The sequence below is a fragment of the Anser brachyrhynchus genome, assembly GCF_964034855.1.
Source record: "Anser brachyrhynchus genome assembly, chromosome: 2".
NCBI lineage: Eukaryota > Metazoa > Chordata > Aves > Anseriformes > Anatidae > Anser > Anser brachyrhynchus.
The window spans coordinates 98,879,192-98,898,414 of NC_137695.1; the positions used below are offsets into that span (position 1 = coordinate 98,879,192).

At 37.9% G+C, this 19,223-nt stretch overlaps 1 protein-coding gene across 6 annotated transcripts in view; it reads right to left on the reverse strand.

The window, feature by feature from the left end:
- Positions 1-19,223, reverse strand: part of ZNF236 (zinc finger protein 236) — a 74,443-nt gene that overhangs the window by 54,956 nt on the left and 264 nt on the right. For 5 of the 6 annotated variants that reach the window (XM_080581089.1, XM_080581086.1, XM_080581087.1 and 2 more), the window contains exons 2-4: positions 8,898-9,040; positions 7,439-7,603; positions 3,015-3,193 (exon numbers count right to left, since the gene is read on the reverse strand). In XM_080581089.1, coding sequence (XP_080437215.1) covers positions 3,015-3,193; positions 7,439-7,603; positions 8,898-9,040 — 487 coding nt within the window. Of the gene's footprint in view, positions 1-3,014; positions 3,194-7,438; positions 7,604-8,897; positions 9,041-13,620; positions 13,899-19,223 lie in introns of all 6 variants that reach the window. The other variant, XM_080581088.1, reaches the window with a different exon arrangement.

The following is a 19,223-nucleotide window of genomic DNA, read 5'->3' on the forward strand; positions in this document are numbered from 1 at the left end:
TTATTTCTGTAATAACATTGATACATCTTGTAGGTTCTCCAGAGAACCTACAATTTCATTGTAAATTCTGCTAGAAGTACAGAGAGACTTCAAAAGTACTGTTTTGGTGGGAACTTTCAACACTGCAAATTCATCTGTTCCCTGAACACAGCAAAATCTTTGTTCTCAACTATGTATGAGTATCTCATAAGCATAGACAAACACAGTTTCTTATGTCTAACAAGAACAGGTTAAGAATTTAATATCCCAAATACGTATCACAATCTCCACAGAGCCACAATAACATATGAGACAAAGTTCCGTAATTGATTTCTCTACAAATCAAGCTAACTAGTTTAAATGACTGCTGAAAACCAACAGCATAAGTGTGGAAAAACAACTAATTTTATCCAGGAAAAAGAAAGAAAAAACTAAAATCTGGGATACCTTACAGACCATTACAACAACTCAGTTAAAGAAACTGAAAACAGAAGGTAGCAGGCAAACCACTTATATCCAGACCACTTCGCATTTTCATTAATGCCTCACTATTTATGCCTATACAGTAATTCCGCTTGCCAGTACTGCTCAAGGCAAGCAGAAATTACAGATTTCAATACTTACTGTTTTTCTAAAGAAAATAAGGTAGCTAACATGGATCAGATGCGCAAAATATGCCTTGAAGCATAAACTGGTAGGAACAACATGAAAAATAGCAGGGAAGTAATAGTCTGTGCAGAAGAAGAAATCTTTAAACTTCTACTCAAATGATGCATCTTTCTACTCCAAAACAGAGTCTAAATATATTGTCTATTTAAAGGACAGAACATTTCCTCTTCCAGCTACTTGAAACAAATTTTATGTGTGTTTTTAAACTTTTTATACTCTTCCAAAGAAAGCAGAGTTTGTGTGATACTGTTACTAATACACATCAATTATATCTGCTAAAGTTTACTGAATTATCCAGAGTAAAATTTGCTGAAGACTGAAAAGCAGCACAGATAATAGGACAGATTTTTAGAGTCTCTTCTTTCTTCCATCTCAGGTTAGATGTGCACCAGCCTGACTGTTCCAATATGCTCTCTGATGAGTAATGACATCTGCACAGTATGGCTGTGACATTTTAATAAAGAAAAAACTAATTTGGAAACAACTGCAGGGTCAGTCCTTCAAGACCAGGTCATCTTCTGAAATATTTCAGCATTTACAGTTACATTGACCATTTTCTTTTTAGCGGAAGATTAAAATTATAACTTATAATAGTTTCTATTCAAATGTTTCAGATATAGAACAGATACCTTTTGGGAAGGGCAGCCACTTTCTGAAAAAAAAGTTTTGTTTCCTTAGGTCCTAAAAATTTCAAGCTTATTTTATAATTAAAAGCAGGAATCAAACAATAAGACTTTTAACTACCTTTGAACTTCGAATACTATACTGTATACTGTCAAGTTAGATGAAACACTAACTTTTCATAATTCATCTGAACAGTGTGACAGAACTGTGTCATATCAAAATTCAGAACCTCCATGCTTTTCACTTCAAAATCATTTCTACTGAAACAGAGAAGGTCTGAGCTGCATTAGCTTTGTGATGAAATAGCTCTCATGCAATTCATTAACCTGGCTCACATACACGGGTTGCATTGGAAGAGCAGGTAAAAAGACAGTAAGTAACTGTTATAAACAACAGTTTATTGGATATAAATGTAACACATCACTACGCCGAAATTGATAAATAAGGTGAATTTCATATAAGGAAGCTCTGATTCCAAAAGTAATCTTTATTTTCCTAAACATGAATTTACAAATGATCACAGAGCTCTCCTTTCCTGCAAAATGAGAGAAGTTACTCGTAAAAGAAACAATCTGTGAATGAAATACCACAAATAATTGTTTCTCCTGTTTTGTCACTAACCTCCCTGCCAAGATTAATGTCATATCAATTTTGTCCTCCTTGAAAAAAAAACTTCTGATCTTCAACATTTTTAACAAACAAATTAAAACTATATTTATATCTCATTTACATCAAAACGTAACATGCCTAACACTCAAAAATCACAGCTGTCATATTATATTCACTCATCTAATCTTTATTTATTCATCCTAACTTACACAGTAGACATCCACAATGAGAGTTCACCTTTTCACTAGTATTACATGCTTATCTACTAACCCAATACAAACATAGCAACTTCATGCTCCAAACAGTCAATTTTCAGTTTGCAAGTGGAAACTACAATCCATTTTTAAACCTTCTGGAACACAAATGGTAAGACTGCTTGACCTAAGACAGATGCTACTAAAAGCCATTGGAAATACCTGATATTTCTCATTTTTAAAAAAGTATTTTTTGCTGTCTAAGTTTACTGTCAAAACCTTAGGCTTTGTTAATGTATAAACTAAACCAATGGGAAGTGTTGCTTTCTTCTAATATAGTTATCTTCACCTTCCTAAAAGTTAAGTTAAAATAGAGACCTGAAAGAAATTACAGAACAAATATTGACCAAAATTAAGAACGGCATTTATTAGGCCTCTTTCTTCCCCTCATTTTGTGCTTTTTCAGATTTATATCTCATGGCAGGTTGTGATGGGGGCTAGCAAAATATAATTAAACTGCAAGGAAAAAATCTTTCTTCTTTGCAAAAGAGAAGCATTAGCAGTTACTGTAATTGCAAAAATCCTATGTAAAATTAACATACATTTGCTTCAATGTATTGCTATTAGGATTTAAAAATCATACAAATGCACTTCAAAAAGCACTGTCAGAAAAAAATTAACCTGTGTTTACAAGTAGCTGACAGATGAAACTGTGCCTAGTATGGGTTCCTAAATACAAAAATGGCAAAAAAATGGCCTCAAAAAGGAACCACCTAGTTTAGCAAGGATTTAAAAACAAGTGCCATTTCAGAAGAGCATACCAAAGAAAGGAAGCGACCCTCCACACATCATGGTACTTCAATGACTAGAAACACTATTCCTGCCTTCCCCAGATAAAAGTAACATCTGCCCATTTTGTTACAAACCCACGATTGTCACCTTATTTTATAGTGAGTTTTCATATGTTCCTTTAGCTGTGAGGAAGTTTCAAATTCCTTTTTGCAAGATTTGCAGCTGTGGATCCTAGTGCCTGCCAATTCTTGACGATGTTCTTCCATGTGTATGGACAGCTGACTCTGTAAAGTAAATTCATCTCCACACTCTGAACAGATAAGATTCTGAAAGAGATAATAGAGACTGATTTTTAAAAAGATTCACAAACAGCTGTACGCATACACAAGTTTTGCTCAAGTAGATGCATGTATACTTCTGAGGACATTGGCAGCTGGAAGCAAGCAGCAATAAAAGTATACAAGCAAAAAAAGTTTAAGCCTCACAATATAAATCATGAGCACTAATTGTTGCATACTTATGGTAATATTTATCTTTTAAGAAACTTCACAAACTAAATTCTGAAATAGTTCATAAGACAGCAGCAACAAGCAGTTCAGTGTGGTCATCTCCACTGCCTATTTCCTTGGTTGGCTATTTGAAGATACACACAAAATACATTTATGCTCTATATAAACATTTGTTAAAAAAAAAAAAATACCACTTCCTAACCAAAAATACCTTAACTGCAGATTCAGGTTTTTTACACCCTCACTAGTTAAAATGATACAGAGTACCACTTAACAGTAACAGTAAACCCACCACACTCGATACTAACTTACCTCAAGCTATCTACACAGATAAGACAACAGAAATAAGTAGGCACACAATCTTTTTGACAGGTATCACTTCAATCCATTAATTTTAAATATGTCACTTTCTAGTTAGTCATTTAGAGTGGAAATTATACTTGCAACATTTAATGCAGTTTCTCTAAAATTTGGAGGAAGATTCACAGTCAATTATTGTTGTAATGCAAACTAGAAGAGTAACAAGGACATGCAGTGCTATTTTAAAATGCTCTGACAACAAAATTGTTCCCCAAGTCCACAAAAAATTGAAAAAATCTGTAATATTGCCAATGTTTAATTGCCAGACAAAGATAAGTCCTTTAATGAAATTAAATACTACTTTAAAAATGACTTGTTTAATTTAACCTAGAGATCATGATTACTGGAATGAAGTTACAGTGTGGTCCAATAAATATTACTTTATTTTCCAGGACCTACTTTCAAGTCTGAATAAAAATACTCTTCAAAAGAAAGTTTATATAACAAATTCATTTCATGATGATCCTTTGGTACAAGTGGTAAAAAATTACCCAAAGAGAAGCTTATAAAGCATACTATACCAAGCTCATGGCCCCCCAAACAGTTTGTCAATCATTTCTCAGCATTTTTCAGACACATGCATCTATGTTATTAAGTTGCACATATCTTATTAAGCAATTTGCGCAAACAAAAGAATAATCTAAGAAAAGGTATTTGATACAAAAAGTCTATGTATTTTTGTTCAGTACAGTAAAGTTTGCAAGGACAACTAGGCAGAAGTAGTAAAGCAATAGTAAAGCAAGAACAATGTAAGGCAGAAGAAACAAAACTCAGCAATGCCTCAAATCAAACAGTCTCTCCCTGGAATAGATAGTACAAAATTTATTTTTTTGCCCCTCAAGCAAACAAAAAAACACCACCACACACAGAACAAGTAATTGTGCAATGTTAACCTCACTGTGGTTAAACCCACCTTCTGACACTCGAAGAAAAAAGGCAATTCATACATTGCTAGATAAGACTTAACATTCCAAAATTCAAAAACAATTTTATCAAACTTTATTCATCTAATTCTGGCTATATTAACTATCTTTATCTTATCACATCCAACAACATACATTTTTACCGAATGTTTCAGCTTTCTCAATACATTGTTTTCCTAGAGACCTTGTGTCCCAAAGACGACATATTTGCAGTTTTAAAGTGATAAATTAACGTTTTAAGTTTCAATTAAGATTTTGTCTCACCAGATCAAAAAATAACACTAGGTGCCACTGTCATTTAGAAGAAATAGACAATGCAAGAATACCCTACAAGGCTGGGCATATTTACACAAGGCATTTTCTTTATGACTTAGAAGAAGAAAGCTACCTGGATATGAAGAATTTCAAACATAGAGGGTTTTTGGTGTGTATGTGTTTTTGTTTTGCTTCCTGTTACACCAGTTTATCACAAAAGAATCCATAAATCACCAAAGAATAGGATAAAAGCTAGTCTTTTGCAAGCTAGATTTCAATAGCCCAGAGAACTTCTTGAAGTCATTGTCGTTCAATGTCTCACAGGAGCAATCAATCATGAAATTCTGCTTTTCAACACAGATATGCTTTCCCAAACCTAATTTGACAGTTTAAGAAGCTAATCACACCAATTTCTTCTTTCTTCTGCACTCACTTGTAGATAAAGCTGGCTGATGGAGCACAAAACAAGACTAAAGTTACCCAAACCTCAGCTTTGTACAGTAGCCTCCTCCACTGCTATGTATGTTTCCCTAAGTGAGTACATACCTGCTCTGTTTTCAGACTTCCAACCTGTTTAACAGCAAGGGCAAGAAAGTGACAGCAAACAAGAGGTAGGAATGTACTCCACTGCTAATTTAACCTCTTACACTGCACATCTTGAAGAACTCCTGAATGACAGCCAGTACTGTGCTCAATAGCCTGTGGTTCAAGTTCAAATTCCAGCTCTTCAATGATGAGGCCCTGAACGTTATCACTGGGAAAGTCATTCCTGCAATTCTCTGAATTAATTGCTATGGTCATCTGTTTTATCACAGAATCATACTGAATTACAAGAGTATATTAATTCACAATTGAAAGCAACTGATATTTTTCCAAGTTTAATTTTTAAGTTGCCGTTTATTTTTTTTAATTGCGAGGCATCACACAACCTACTCCCCTAACATCTGCGCCAAGTATCAAGATCAGAGTAGCTGAAGCATAGAAATTAATACTAAAAATCACTTAGGCATCTTCCTTGATGCTCAATTTCCTTATTCTAATGCTTTTAGCAATCCAAAAATTTTCTTCAATAAACTCCTATTAAACTGTTTAGTACTACAGACAGATTAACACCCAACAAAATTGTACTGAAGTCTTCTAACTCTGTTGTGTACATGACAAAATGGGAACTGACAACAAGATTGAAGAGGAACCATGCCCTATAGATAGTAATAGCATAAAGAAACAGCTTCATGATGCAAAAAATAGATTGTGAAAGAGTCTCAGCAGTAATTAAAATATACTAACACTAGCTCAACAAGGCTAAGTGCTGCGTCCTGCACTTGCGGAGCAACAACCTTGTGCAGTGCTACAGGCTGTGAGAAGAGTGGCTGGAAAGCTGCCTGGCAGAAAGGGACCTGGGAATATTGGTGAATAGCCAGCTGAATATGAGCCAGCAGTGTGCTCAGATGGTCAAGAAGGCCAACAGCATCCTGGCTTGTATCAGAAATAGCATGGCCAGCAGCACAAGGGAAGATTTTGTCCCTCTGTACTCGGCTCTGGTGAGGCTGCACCTCAAATACTGTTTTTGGTTTTGGGCCCCTCACTACAAGAAGGACATCGAGGTGCTGAAGCATGTCCAGAGAAGGGCAACGAAGCTGGTGAAAGGTCTAGAGAACACATCTTTTATGAAGAGCAGCTGCGATTGTTTAGCCTGGAAAAAAGGAGGCTCAGGAGAAACCTTATCACACACTACAGTTACCTTAAAATGAGGCTATAGCAAGGTGGGAATCGGTCTCTTCTCCCAAGCACCAAGTGATAAAACAAGAAGAAATGGCCTCAAGTTATGCCAGGGGAGGTTTAGGTTGGCTATTAGGAAAAATTCCTTCACTGAAAGGTTGTGAAGTATTGGAAAAGGCTGCCCAGGGAAGTAGTTGAGTCACCATACCAGAAGGTCCTCCAAAAACACGTAGATGTAGAGCTTAAGGACATGGTTTAAGTGTGGACTAAGCAGTGCTAGGTTAAAGGTGGGACTAGATGATCTTAAAGGTCTTTTCCAACCGGAATGGTTCTATGATACACACAGAAGTACAGTAAGAGCAGGAATTATCTGAAATTACATCAGCCATCGAAAAATTATCACACAGACTATTACATATGGGCTTATCACTGTACATAAAATCACAGCAGTTGCTTCAAAGTAAAAGTATTTGTAAATAACCAAAAGAGAATTTTTAGGTGGGAGTAGTTTTACTTATAGCGCATTCATCAGCTAATAATCATTGACTGGGTATGACAATTATAAGAACACACACACAGATTCTCTCTGTTAAAAGAGGACAGGATGGGAACACAAGTTTATATCCAATATATTAATTTCTGCTACTATTTTTAAAATACTTTCCACAATAGAAATTTTGTGCTTCTTCTAAATGAGACCATTTTTTCAATCTTCCAATCTAAAACATATCGCTGAGGGATTAAGTAAAACCAACATAACACATTCATCTTTTTCAAGCTTAAATTATGAGGTTTAATGAATTACCTCTTCTTTCTCATGCAGCATTATATGAGCTTTCAGACTTGCTACTCTGGAGAATTTCTTGTTGCACACAGGACACGTAGGATCTTCACCATTGTGAGTACATTTATGAAGTGTCAAGTTGAATTCAACATTAAATGACATCGGACACTGGTCACATCGGTGAGGCTGTTTGTTTAAACCATACAAATAAAGACGAAATGCAAATCTTCCCAAAATTTTATATATACAATATAGATGACGTGTAACTATACAAATAAAAATTTAAAAAAATTAATTCAAGTCCCCACACATAATAATGATTCCTAATAACACCCATCTTAAATATTTTCTCCAGCTCTCCTTACTGGAAATGCTACTACTATATTTAAAGAGCATTTAGGGAAAGAAAGCAGGGGAACTAAAAGCAGGGAGTCAAAATACAGGCTCTCTGAAAAGAGTGAAGTTAGCAGGAAAAAGAATAAGCAAGAGACAAGTTTCCCTGCTTTAACTGAGATACTGAATTCTCCGTAAGCTCAATTAATTATTCAACCAGGAAAGAGCTTAGTTTATGCTAGGTTTGACTGCTCTTCAGTTGCTATCTGCACAACTACTTGTCATTTTTAAAGAATATCTTTGCTTTTAGATACAAAACCTCTTATACAAGCATGGAATAAAATAGTTTTAACAACATTAACTTCCATTTTTTATGTATCAACTTCAAAACATTGAAATTTGTGTAAATAGCTCTTTGGACACATGAATTAACATATGAAAGTTAAACATTTCTTAAACATTATCCATTCCATCTACAACTACAATTAGCTCAGTACTAGAACTTTTCAAATCACATGAAATAGTTATAGCTTTGTGAAACAAAGCGAGGAACAGAAATTAAATAAAATGCTTCAAATTACATATGAAACCTGGGGCAAAAGGTTCTTTCAAAAAGTCAACAGTCTTAAACATATCTGCATTTTTCTCATTCTTTCCCAAATTTGATTTGTAAGCAGCTGAAGTGATGAAATTAATCTATGGACTAGTAGTTTACAAGCATACTAAACTAGGTAGCTTGACTTTATTCAAGACAGCTACTCAAGACTAGCTGGGCCTAGGTAATCAGTATAATAATCATTTTCTTTTTATTGCTAATGTGTAGAAACAGTTCCGAAATTCAATTAAGAGGATACCATATCTTTTCACATTGGAGTATTTTATAAATCAAATGAAACAGCTAAAAATAAAAATTATTGAACTTCAAACAATAACCTAAGTAAATGGTATCAAAGTAAGGTCTTGGCTCAAAGGAAAGGTGAGGAAATGTCTAAGAAAAACTTCATAAAACTCCAAGGTTCCCAAGTAGTAATTACGAGGGATGTAACTAAAAACAAATGTTCTTTTTTGTATTAGCTTTACTTGTCAGTATATGAAAGTATTAATATACATCGGTGCTTTCTAAATTTAAATCTACTAAAACTCATACCTTGTCATTTTGCTCATGATCCCTCATATGGCGCTGGAACTGGGTCTCTTTTGGAAAAGACAGCAAACAGATCTCACACTTATGGAAGTTGGGTACTTGGTAGGGAAAATTACTGTTCTCTATTGTTGGGGTCAGCACACCATCTACAAAACAAGCATCAAGACATTTTGTATGACATTCTGTACTTCATTCACTTATAATTTATTGTAAAAACAAGAGTTCTTTGAAGCAGAAACTACTCTAATTCCTGTAAGTTTTTGACCCATATAATATTCTAACTGCGCTGGATCTTGAAGATTACAAATTATTTCTTTCCATGCTTCATAAAGACCCTTTGATTTTGCAACAACATGAAATGCTGCCAAAGACAACAAGGTATGCATAAGATACTGACCAAGGTTACTTTTAATAATATTACCTGTACTTAATACAACATAGTCAGCACCTCTAACTACTCAAGATTTCTTTCCTTTAACACAGATTTAGGAATCTTTTCTTTCTTCTACTTGTGGCAATGTAAAACCTTTATTAGTTATCTTTACAGTTGTAAAACCAACACCAATGTTTCAAATAGCTGAGAGAGATGCAATAAACTGCAAGTCAAACTGTGTTCACATGCATTCAATGGAGAAAATGATTTTTTATAGACTCAGTCTAACCCTATATAGGTTTCTTGTTCTGAATGCCCACAGTCATATAACTTTTGATATACACGTTGAAAGCTTCAATATTCTCTCAGATTGCTGAAGTCAGTCTTGTTACTATTTTCCCTTTATCTTAAATATTTAATAGAAAGGGGAAATTCAAAAATCACAGGTTCCAAGACAAACAGATTTTACACTTGAGACCATACTGTATGACTAAGAAATTATTTAAGGAAAACTTTAATGAAAGAAACTTGCAGGAGGGGTTAAAATATGTAAGAGCCTTCAAAGCTGTATTAATAAAACAAAAAAGGTCTGTTGACTCATGCTGCAGAGTAACGACACTAAAGAGAAAAAAAACATAGAATTCTACTTCAAACAGTGCCACAGCTCCAAGTGCATCAACAACAGAACGCAACAGGATGCAAAAAAAAAAGTTGATTTTATTATCTAGATATCCAATAAATTATGTTGCCCTTTACGAACGTCAGCACTTCCCTCCGTGTTTGTAAGAATTAGCCAAAGAAAGCAGAAACAAAACTAGGAGTTTACAGTATCCTGTTTACATTTCCTCTGAAAAAATTAAAGATTCAGCAACATAGAGTATATCTCCTCAGTACTATACCTACTTCAAAGTCCTCTATCATGCAATACATCACTTATAAGAAAAAAAAAAAAAGGGATACCTTATGCCCTGACCACCTTTTCTTCCTACTATAATTCCCATACACAACCTTAAAAAGTTTGTAGTTAAGGAAGCTCTGGAAAATGTTTTAGGACAAGATAGCATGAGTGAGAAATGGCAACTGAAAACAGTATCCTGGAACATCACGCTTCCCATTCCTGGGCCATCTGAGTCACGCCATTAACTTTTGCTCTGCAAAGTTTAGTTATGCATCATTCTGTTACAGACACAATTTCAGTATCATAAATGTTAAACATGTGTAAGTTTAAACCTACTGCATCTTTTAAAGAACTCTGCAGTAAATTCACAGCATATTTAGACACTATTAATAACAGGTATCCTTTCCACCCCTGAAATGGCCACGGCATTTCAAAAGCTGATAGGCACAGCATTAGTTACAAGACACTGTCACTTAAGCGTTTTTGTGATAAATATGCTCAAGTAGAACAAAGGGCACAAAATGAGTTTCTGTAAATACTGGCATGACTAAAAAAAAAAGAGAAGAGAAGAGAAAAATCTACTCCAATACTTAAACCACACAAACTTAACGCAAGGAGCTTTCCTCTTCCCTGGAAAAAGGAGTGATTGTTCAACCCCATGAAGGCTTGACCTCTCACTTTAAATTGACAACTGAAAAATGATCTAATCCATGACTCTTAAAAGGCTTTAAACTTTCTCCAAGAACCGAAGAGATTATTATCTTTAAACATCCACTCTTGAGATCAAAGAGACCAGACAACATACAAAAACAATGCTTAAGCAACTGAGCTAACACTAAAATAATCAAAGGTGCTAACTTGCCTACAATTTGAAATACAGAGAAGCAACGTGCTCACTACTGTCTGAATTACCAGTTAGTTATTTTTCACATCAGTAACATTTATTAAATGTTGCTCCACTTTTATTAAAACATGTATCATATCTGCAAAAGCACAACACTGATTAAACTACAGGCTATGAATTTTCTTCTGGAATTCAAGAAGGACTTCAGTGGAAATATATGTTAATGAAAAATTAGTATCTTGCAACAGAATTTGAGTGGTAACTAAGTATACAAAGTCATTCCATCTGATGCACTGATACATGGGAAGAAAGTGTTCCAGCTTTTGTTTAAAAAGAAACTATCACCACAGAAAAGAGTAACAAACACATAATCTTAAAATATTTCATAGCACAGAACAGGCAAAGAGCCTAAACTGTAGCAATTCACCAACTGAGCACATCATACACCATATCAAAATGTCAGAAGTTTCTCAAGACCTGCTCATGCTGGTCAAGCCCGAACTGCCTGAAAGCTTTTCTGCCCTCCTAAAGGTCCTCAGGCTCCACGAAGAGGAAGAGGGCACACATTTCACATTTACAAAATGCACTGCTTATGTCTGTAAGGTCTTAAGCATTTCTCTTTCAAAGCAAACCTCTGTAACACCTTGCAAAGCCAAATTTCACATTCTTTTGATCACATCTTTCTTAGTTGGTGTCCCAAAGAGCGAAAGAAAGAAGGCTGGGGAGTCAGGACTGGACTCTGGACTGCCTGGTCCGGCCTGAAGAAGGCTGCTTGGCAGATGACTCTTACCGCAGAAATGCATCTGAAAGCCTCAAGGAAAAGGCACAGCAAATCAATTTAGGTTAGATCCAGAAATCTTCAAAGGCTCAACTACTGAAGATCAGCTGAAAAGTGCTTTAAGTAGTTATGAATAGAAAAACTGTCCAATTAAAAGACTCAAAAGAACTTTGAAAGTTCAACTGTTTCACTTTTACTCAAAGGGCAGGATTGAGATTTAATGCAGATTAAAATTAAAACAAATTCCATTCTTCATTATCACTACGTCTGAACCAGCTTAAGGAAGACGAAATTATGATAATCTTTTTTCACTTATATTCTCGCTAAAGTACAGTCTAGTCTCTATTGCCAGCCAAACCTGGGGTATTGCTGAGAGCTGCACAGCTCCTTTTTATTAAAGATGCAGGAAGGGATTTTTTATTTCATTCTTCTAGTAATAAGGGAAGTATTCAAAATAATATCCCTAGAGAAATCAACGAACTAGATAACAGCAAGGACAAAACTGTCACGTGTTTAGAATGGGGAAGACAGAAGAACAGAAAAGACATTGTCAATAAAAAAAGCAACAAGTGAGATATATTGTAACTTTTCAGGCAGGCATCACAGACAAAGTATAGGGTAGGCCTGTCTTCATTTAGATATAAAAATGAAGTAACAGCTTGACAGAACTTTTTGTTGAAATAATTAATAAGGAGATGAAGACACTATTTACACTGATACCTCATTCACATAGCAAGCCAAAGTAATAACTTACATTACCATATTTCAGGGAAATCAGCACTAAAACCCTGTTGTGTTATCACCATTCCTTATTTTAGAGGAGCAATGCTTTTAAATGTATCGGCTTGGGCCATGAAACAGGCCAAAGACTGAAAAATACTGAACCTATCTTAAAGGCCAATGTTTTGAAGACCCAAAAGTACAGAGATGAGGCTAACTAAAGAAGTCAGCAACAGGATATGCTTCCTATCCTTTCAAATGCACTGATCAATTTGCTCATTTAAAAACTCTCGGGGCATTCCCTGCTTACCAAAGAGAATACAAATACTGACACGCGTGATAAAGTTTTTGATGGTCACAATTAACAACTCTATCATTAATACCCAATGTGGCGCCTAAGCTCTGTAAAGAGATAAACTAAGAAAAATGTAAATATTGGGTACACAGATTAAGCAATCTGTCTGTTCTTAAATATACTCAGTCCAGACGGAAACACAAGTCCACTGCCTGTTAACAAGGATAACAGAATGCTACTCAAGTCAACAACAGAAATAAAAGTTTGAGGTTTTATTTAGATTAGAAATCAACTTATTAACCATATGCCCCCAACAAAATCACACGAAAATATGCACTCAAGAGAGAAGCTGTTTATTGACATAAACAAAAAGTGAATGTCAGTCCAACCAGTGCCCTGTAAGACAAGTGATTCTTCCATGTCTGCACGCTACAACAAATGATAATCCTTACTGAGCAGCTGCAAAGTTAAAATCACTGCCATTTATTCATATTAACTGCATGGAAACAGAGCAAAAGGTACTGGTTTTATTTTGTTCTGTTGCAATTTGAATGTTTGTCCAGTTGCAACCTAAATCAACCCCATTACATCACAGCTTGAGTGACAGTCATATTATCGATACAATTAAACTAAAAAAGCAGAGGGCAGTTCCTTATGCTCTATCAAAGATCTTGTCTGTATTCTTGCAGTTTGTTTGTAGTGCTAAAGTTGAAAAGTATCAAAGATAACAACATTTTAGTTTAAAGATGGACTACTCAAACACTCTTAATTTGACAGCCTTCAAGTTTGTTTGCAGTGTCCCGTCCCTCGCAGCGTACCAGCCATCAAGGTTTGGGTCAACTCCACTGGATTTCTGCGCTGCTGCCTTCTGAAAAATCCACCTCGGGGGCTGAGTCAGCAAGCAGGTGCTCTCTGCTCCAAGGCCTGGTAACATCTCAGCGTGGAAGGGGGAAGACAGAACGAGAGTACTCCCAGACATTTCTTCCTTACGTAAGCAGCCCCGTGCCCCGTGGCAGTCAGCAATTCTCCGTGCAAGGCGCAGATGGGCGCACTCAGCTGCAAGCACGGCACAGTCTCGTAGATCTCATGCAGCCTGCTGGCATCAGACCGAGAGGACAATCCAACACGACTCATGCTCACCGAATTCACCTACAAAAACCTGCCACTGAATCTACACGGCAGCTGACAAGCCTAGGGACACAAGGACCCAAGCCTATCGAAATCTATACACTATTTTTGAGTATTAAAAAGCAGTAGAACGAGAGAACAAAACGGGGATGGCAAAATTGTCTCCTCACACTATGCTAAAAGTCATGATGATGAATAGCAATGTATGAATCATTAAACACTTAGTTCTGTAACCACAACAGAATCAGATTTCTTTAAACCTAACTCAGCACTTTTTTAAAACAAAAAACAGTACACTCACTCCTCGTAACTTCTGACGGGAGGAGCAAGGGGGAAGACTCAACTCCCAGTCCATGCGTCAGACCAAAACACAGAGATGAATTAAGATTTGCTAATATTAAAAAAAGTAGTTTTTGCTATTTTTTGGTCAATTCTCAATCTCAAATTTCAAGTAGCACCAGCAAAGACACCGAGCTTCCAGAAGCACACTGGGAGATGGATGTCCAGACACCAAGCGGCAGCATTTGCCAACACACAAGCAGCTGTGCTCCTTTCTGGACCACAGGTGAATCCTGCAGTTGCACGGCCACACTGACGCCCAGCGGGCAGCAGAGAAGCCTGACGGGATCCATCCTCTTTGGTTAGAAGCAGAGTAGATTGGACTGGGTCTGGCTGGGCTGGAGTTAATTTTCTTCATAGCAGCTTGTACAGTGCCGGGTTTTATTTTAGACTGGTGACAAACCAGTGCTGATAACATGTCAGTGCTTCCATCAGTGCTGGCTGCTGCTTCTACAGCGTGAGGGCCGCTCGCTTCTCACCCTGCCCCAACAGTGAGCAGGCTGGGGTGGGCAAGAGGAGAGGGGACAGCTGCTGGGAATTAACCAAAGGGATGCTCCCTGCCATCCGACATCACGCCCAGCAACAGACGCTCAGGGCAGTCCCTCCAAGGGAGCTGAGCATCAGTCTGCTCGTGGGGTGCAATGAATGATTGCCTTTGCACAGCCTTTTTTTTCCTCCTAAATTTTTCCTTGATTTATTGAGCTATCTTTATCTCAAGCCACAGGTTTTTCTCACTTTTGTTCTTCCAATTCTATTCCGCAGTGAAGTGAGGGAAATGAGTGAGTTTTGGGTGGCTAGGATGAACTCACAATGTAACCCACCCCCCACATCACCCTAATCTACAGATAATTGAAAATTGGCATTTCCTTAACCAAATCTAATAGCTGCATGAGACATTCAGGTAAAATATTGCTACATTTATTGCTTAATATTCTGAAACAGGAATTACACTTTTTGACAGCTGCACATTTAACACCAAGCTACCGCTTTTCAGATGTTTGCTTTTGCATTATTTGGACCTTGACCCTCACCAACGTCTAGGTACTATATCGCTCATAAAAATTTAAGAATGAACTAAAAAATTTGCTAGATGATCTTCCCTATCTCTGACGGGGAACACTGCCCACTTACAGAAGAAAAACTCAAAAAGAAGGTGACATGAGATGTCTCAAACAGAAATCTAAATGTATTTGGAAACAATACTTAGGAATGAATGAGGTATAAAGGTATGAGTGTGACCACAATAGGAAACAAAATAATGAGGACCTGCGATTGGCAGAAAAGTTTGAGAAGGACAGAACAAGGACTGAAGTTATCACACAGCCAGAACTTAAACACCGGTTATTTAACTGCTTAGATTACTGGGGAAGAGGTACTGATTTATTTTAAGCCTACTGAGGAACGACTGTGGAATTAAAGAACACCAATGTAATCTAAAGCTCTCTTCTTCCAGCAGGAACCCAGCGTAGCCCTCACACATAAACTTACATCTGGTTGTTGCTGTGTAACACTGAGATGACAGAACAAAATTATCACTATTAAAGCCTAAAGATTCCCTTTTCTACAGCAAACATTTGAGCAGGTGGCCCCCCTGTATGTTTTAACAAGGAATTACCTTTATCTATCATACTTAAAAGATTTAGCCCACATCACAGAGGTGATACCACAGACCCCTCATTCTTGCCTGCACAACATCACTCACCTAGTCTTTTACTTGTCAGTCAGAGGTCAACACATAAAACCCTAGTGCACAACTACTAAAGTAATCAACGTAAGTCTTCTCTGGATTGATATTAACTGGCATGTTCAAGTTGCATTTCACTTCAATCATACAACATTGGGAAGTAAAGCCACAAGACCGCCTTCTCCCTAATTCATTATATTCACACCCTAACTCAAGCTAGAGAACTGACAGGTAGTAAAAAAAATACAGCCAGCTCTGCATAGGCAGACTTAAAGCTACGCTGCTTTCTTTATGGTTCTTAACTTTGTGTATTTAACACCCTTCATCTGTGAATTTTGTTAAAATTTATGCTGTGTGAAGGCACAAAATATGCAGTTCAAACCCGTGTAAAAGTAGTCTTTGCATTTAAATACAGGACATACATACACTCCAGGCTTAAAAGTTGTTTGAGTACATCCTGCTTATATTGCAGCTTGCTGAAAATTCACAACCTAAAAATCAGACAGTCCAAACACTGTAATGGGAGTTACACCGCAGCCACACTGGAAACTCTGAGGGCACACGTGAGTAATTGTCTCATAACTTTCTTCTCAGGTTAGAGGCTGTCACCAGAACCTGTACGGAGGTGTTACTAGTGTGCTAACACCCATTACATGCGAAGTGCTGCTTGTTCTTTCTTCAAAAAGATCTCCATGGAAGAGCACCATTTTTTCTAACGTATTATTCTTGCTTCACATAGACTCAAGGTCTCATCCTGAAATTTTCAGGACAAAAGCCAATGTCTTGCTGTACCTCTGTATTAGGATTTGCCATACAACCACTAAGCAGCCGGAGTAGGAATCAAGGAGTGGCAAAATCCCAAATCACAGCAGATTAGCTCATGAAGCTTCCTGGGAATCATATTTCATGTCCACTCACCTCAAAGGAGAGGTCAGTTCGAAAAGTTTGATCAAGTTAAAAATAAAAACTAAGAACAATAATAAAAAATCATTTTTAGGAAAGCATTACCAATTCAAAAAAAAAAAGTTGTTTTAGAATAGCAGCCACTGAGGTCAAGATATTGTTTTGACAAATTCTGCCTAAAGTTCAGATTTGTACCTAACATTTTGTTTTCATAGAACAAAGAACATGCCTGGTGTTTGACACATGTGGTAGTCAAAGAAGTCTGAGGAAGCTGCACAACAAAGCATTACGGATTCACCTTCATTTCCTTCCAAACAGAGCTGTATTGCCATAAATATACACACTGTCTAACCACCGAGAGCAACACTTCTCCATGGAAGAGATGAGCATACCAGGGCTATAAGAATTTGGGGGGGGGGGGGGAACACTGTCAGGGAACAAAGCCTAGACATGTACAGTCTGCTAAGCAAAAGATATGCAATCTCTTTTTGTGAACAGTTGTTTTCCAACTGAATTCCTCCCCCCCCCCCGAACTCAAAGCCTGTAGGATTCACAACCAGTTTTCCAGGTCTGTCAGCATGCACCTGAATGGGACAAAGAGCCAAATGTCCTGGGAGCACAGCTTCTCGAGATCCGAGCTGCCTTGTTCTGCTAGAGCTTCTTCATTCATGACTTCTATTCAGCCACACAGAAATGTAGGAAAAAAAAAAAAAAAACACGATGCTTGACAGCACTAATTTTGCTGTTGTCTCAGACTTCTGAGATCTCTAGGGCCAGAGGCTCCAGCACCCACAATATTTGCCTGTGCGGGGCAGAGTCCTCACAACTGCGGGCCGCACAAGCCTCTGAATCCCTGCAGCAGCCCTAGACCCTGTAATTCTAAACTGCTCTTGGCAAATTACCCCATAAAGCAATTTCATTAATAAATTAGAAAGTTTCTTTTTTTTTAAAAAAAAAATATGGAAATTACAAAATACAATTGAACTAGTAATCAGCTGACAGTAATCTCTTTCAGCCGTACATTTTCTATATAGGAAGGGTCTAAGATCAAGGTCCGACTACAAGCAGAATGAATACAGCCACCAGGCTCTTGTTCTTGGACAGCTTGTCTCAGTCTTTTCCCATTCATAGCCCCATGCCATCGTTACAGGGCTTACAAGCACACCATACATGTATAACCTTGCAAGAATTACTACAGAATTAAGTAGACAATCTAGTCGAAATGAACGTAAAGAAATCTCAACTTCCAAAACTTGTAGAAGCCAAAGCTCTTTGGGTCCTTCTTTATATTTGGCATTAAAAAGCTAACATCAACTGCTCCAAGGAACAAAAATAATAGCTTCTGACAGGAACCTGTGGCCCATTTGGCTTTCCATACAGGAGGAAATGTTTTAAAAAACATCAGTCATGTAACAGTGCAGCATTTTATTTTTGCCTGCTAGCACATTTTAATTCCACAAAAAGTACTCCAGACAGAAGGCTCACCTACACATTCCTCTTGAAGAGCCAGAGCTCATCTGTGAGCACTCAGAAAGCCAGACATTTAAAGTGTATGCTGCAAGTATTAATTAGCCGGCTTTTTGTGACTGAAATAACCATGGTATTTATGTTTTATGAAATCTCTCCCCTTCCTATCTGAAAAAATAGGCCTACGTGGTTGTGCAGAAAATCACTGAAGGGGGTTTTGTATCTGTGATCACTTTTGCAGTTTATGGGCCTTGCTCGGGGTCTGTTAATGGATCCCCAGTAACATCAGCAGGGCCGAACTACACAAAAGACCCACAAAACCGTCAGAAAACCGCTGTCAAAACCCCCAAGCCACCACAAGCAATCCTGCCCGGGAGTATTTCTCAGAGCCTCACAGCGACAAAATAAAAACAAAACAAAACGCGAGGCACAAGAGCAACAACAAAAAAAAGGCGGTGCGGGACGAACCGGGAGCTCCCCGCGAGCGGGCAGGCGCTCTTTCCCTACTCACGAACAGCATTTTTAAAACCGCGGGTGGGATAATAATAATGAAAATAAGTAAATAAATAAGTAGGAAAGAAAGCGGGGAAGTTTCAGCCGCCTCGTTCCGTGAGGGAACTCGGGGGGGTGGGGGAAGGGGCAGGCGAGGCCGCCGGCCGGGCCCTCGCTCCTTCCCTCAGCCCTTCCCTCGGTCCTTCCTTCCCCGGGTCGCCTTCCCCGGGTCCTTGCCCCCTCAGCCCTTCCCTCAGCGCCTGGTCCCTCCCCGCCGCTGCCCCGCGCGGTGCCCAGCGCCGCCGCCGCTCCTCAGGGCCGGGCCCTGCTCCCTCCCCCCCGCTCCCTCCCCCCCATATCCGGGGACTATATTCGCACCCCCTGGAGCTCCCTCCCTTCCTTCCTCCC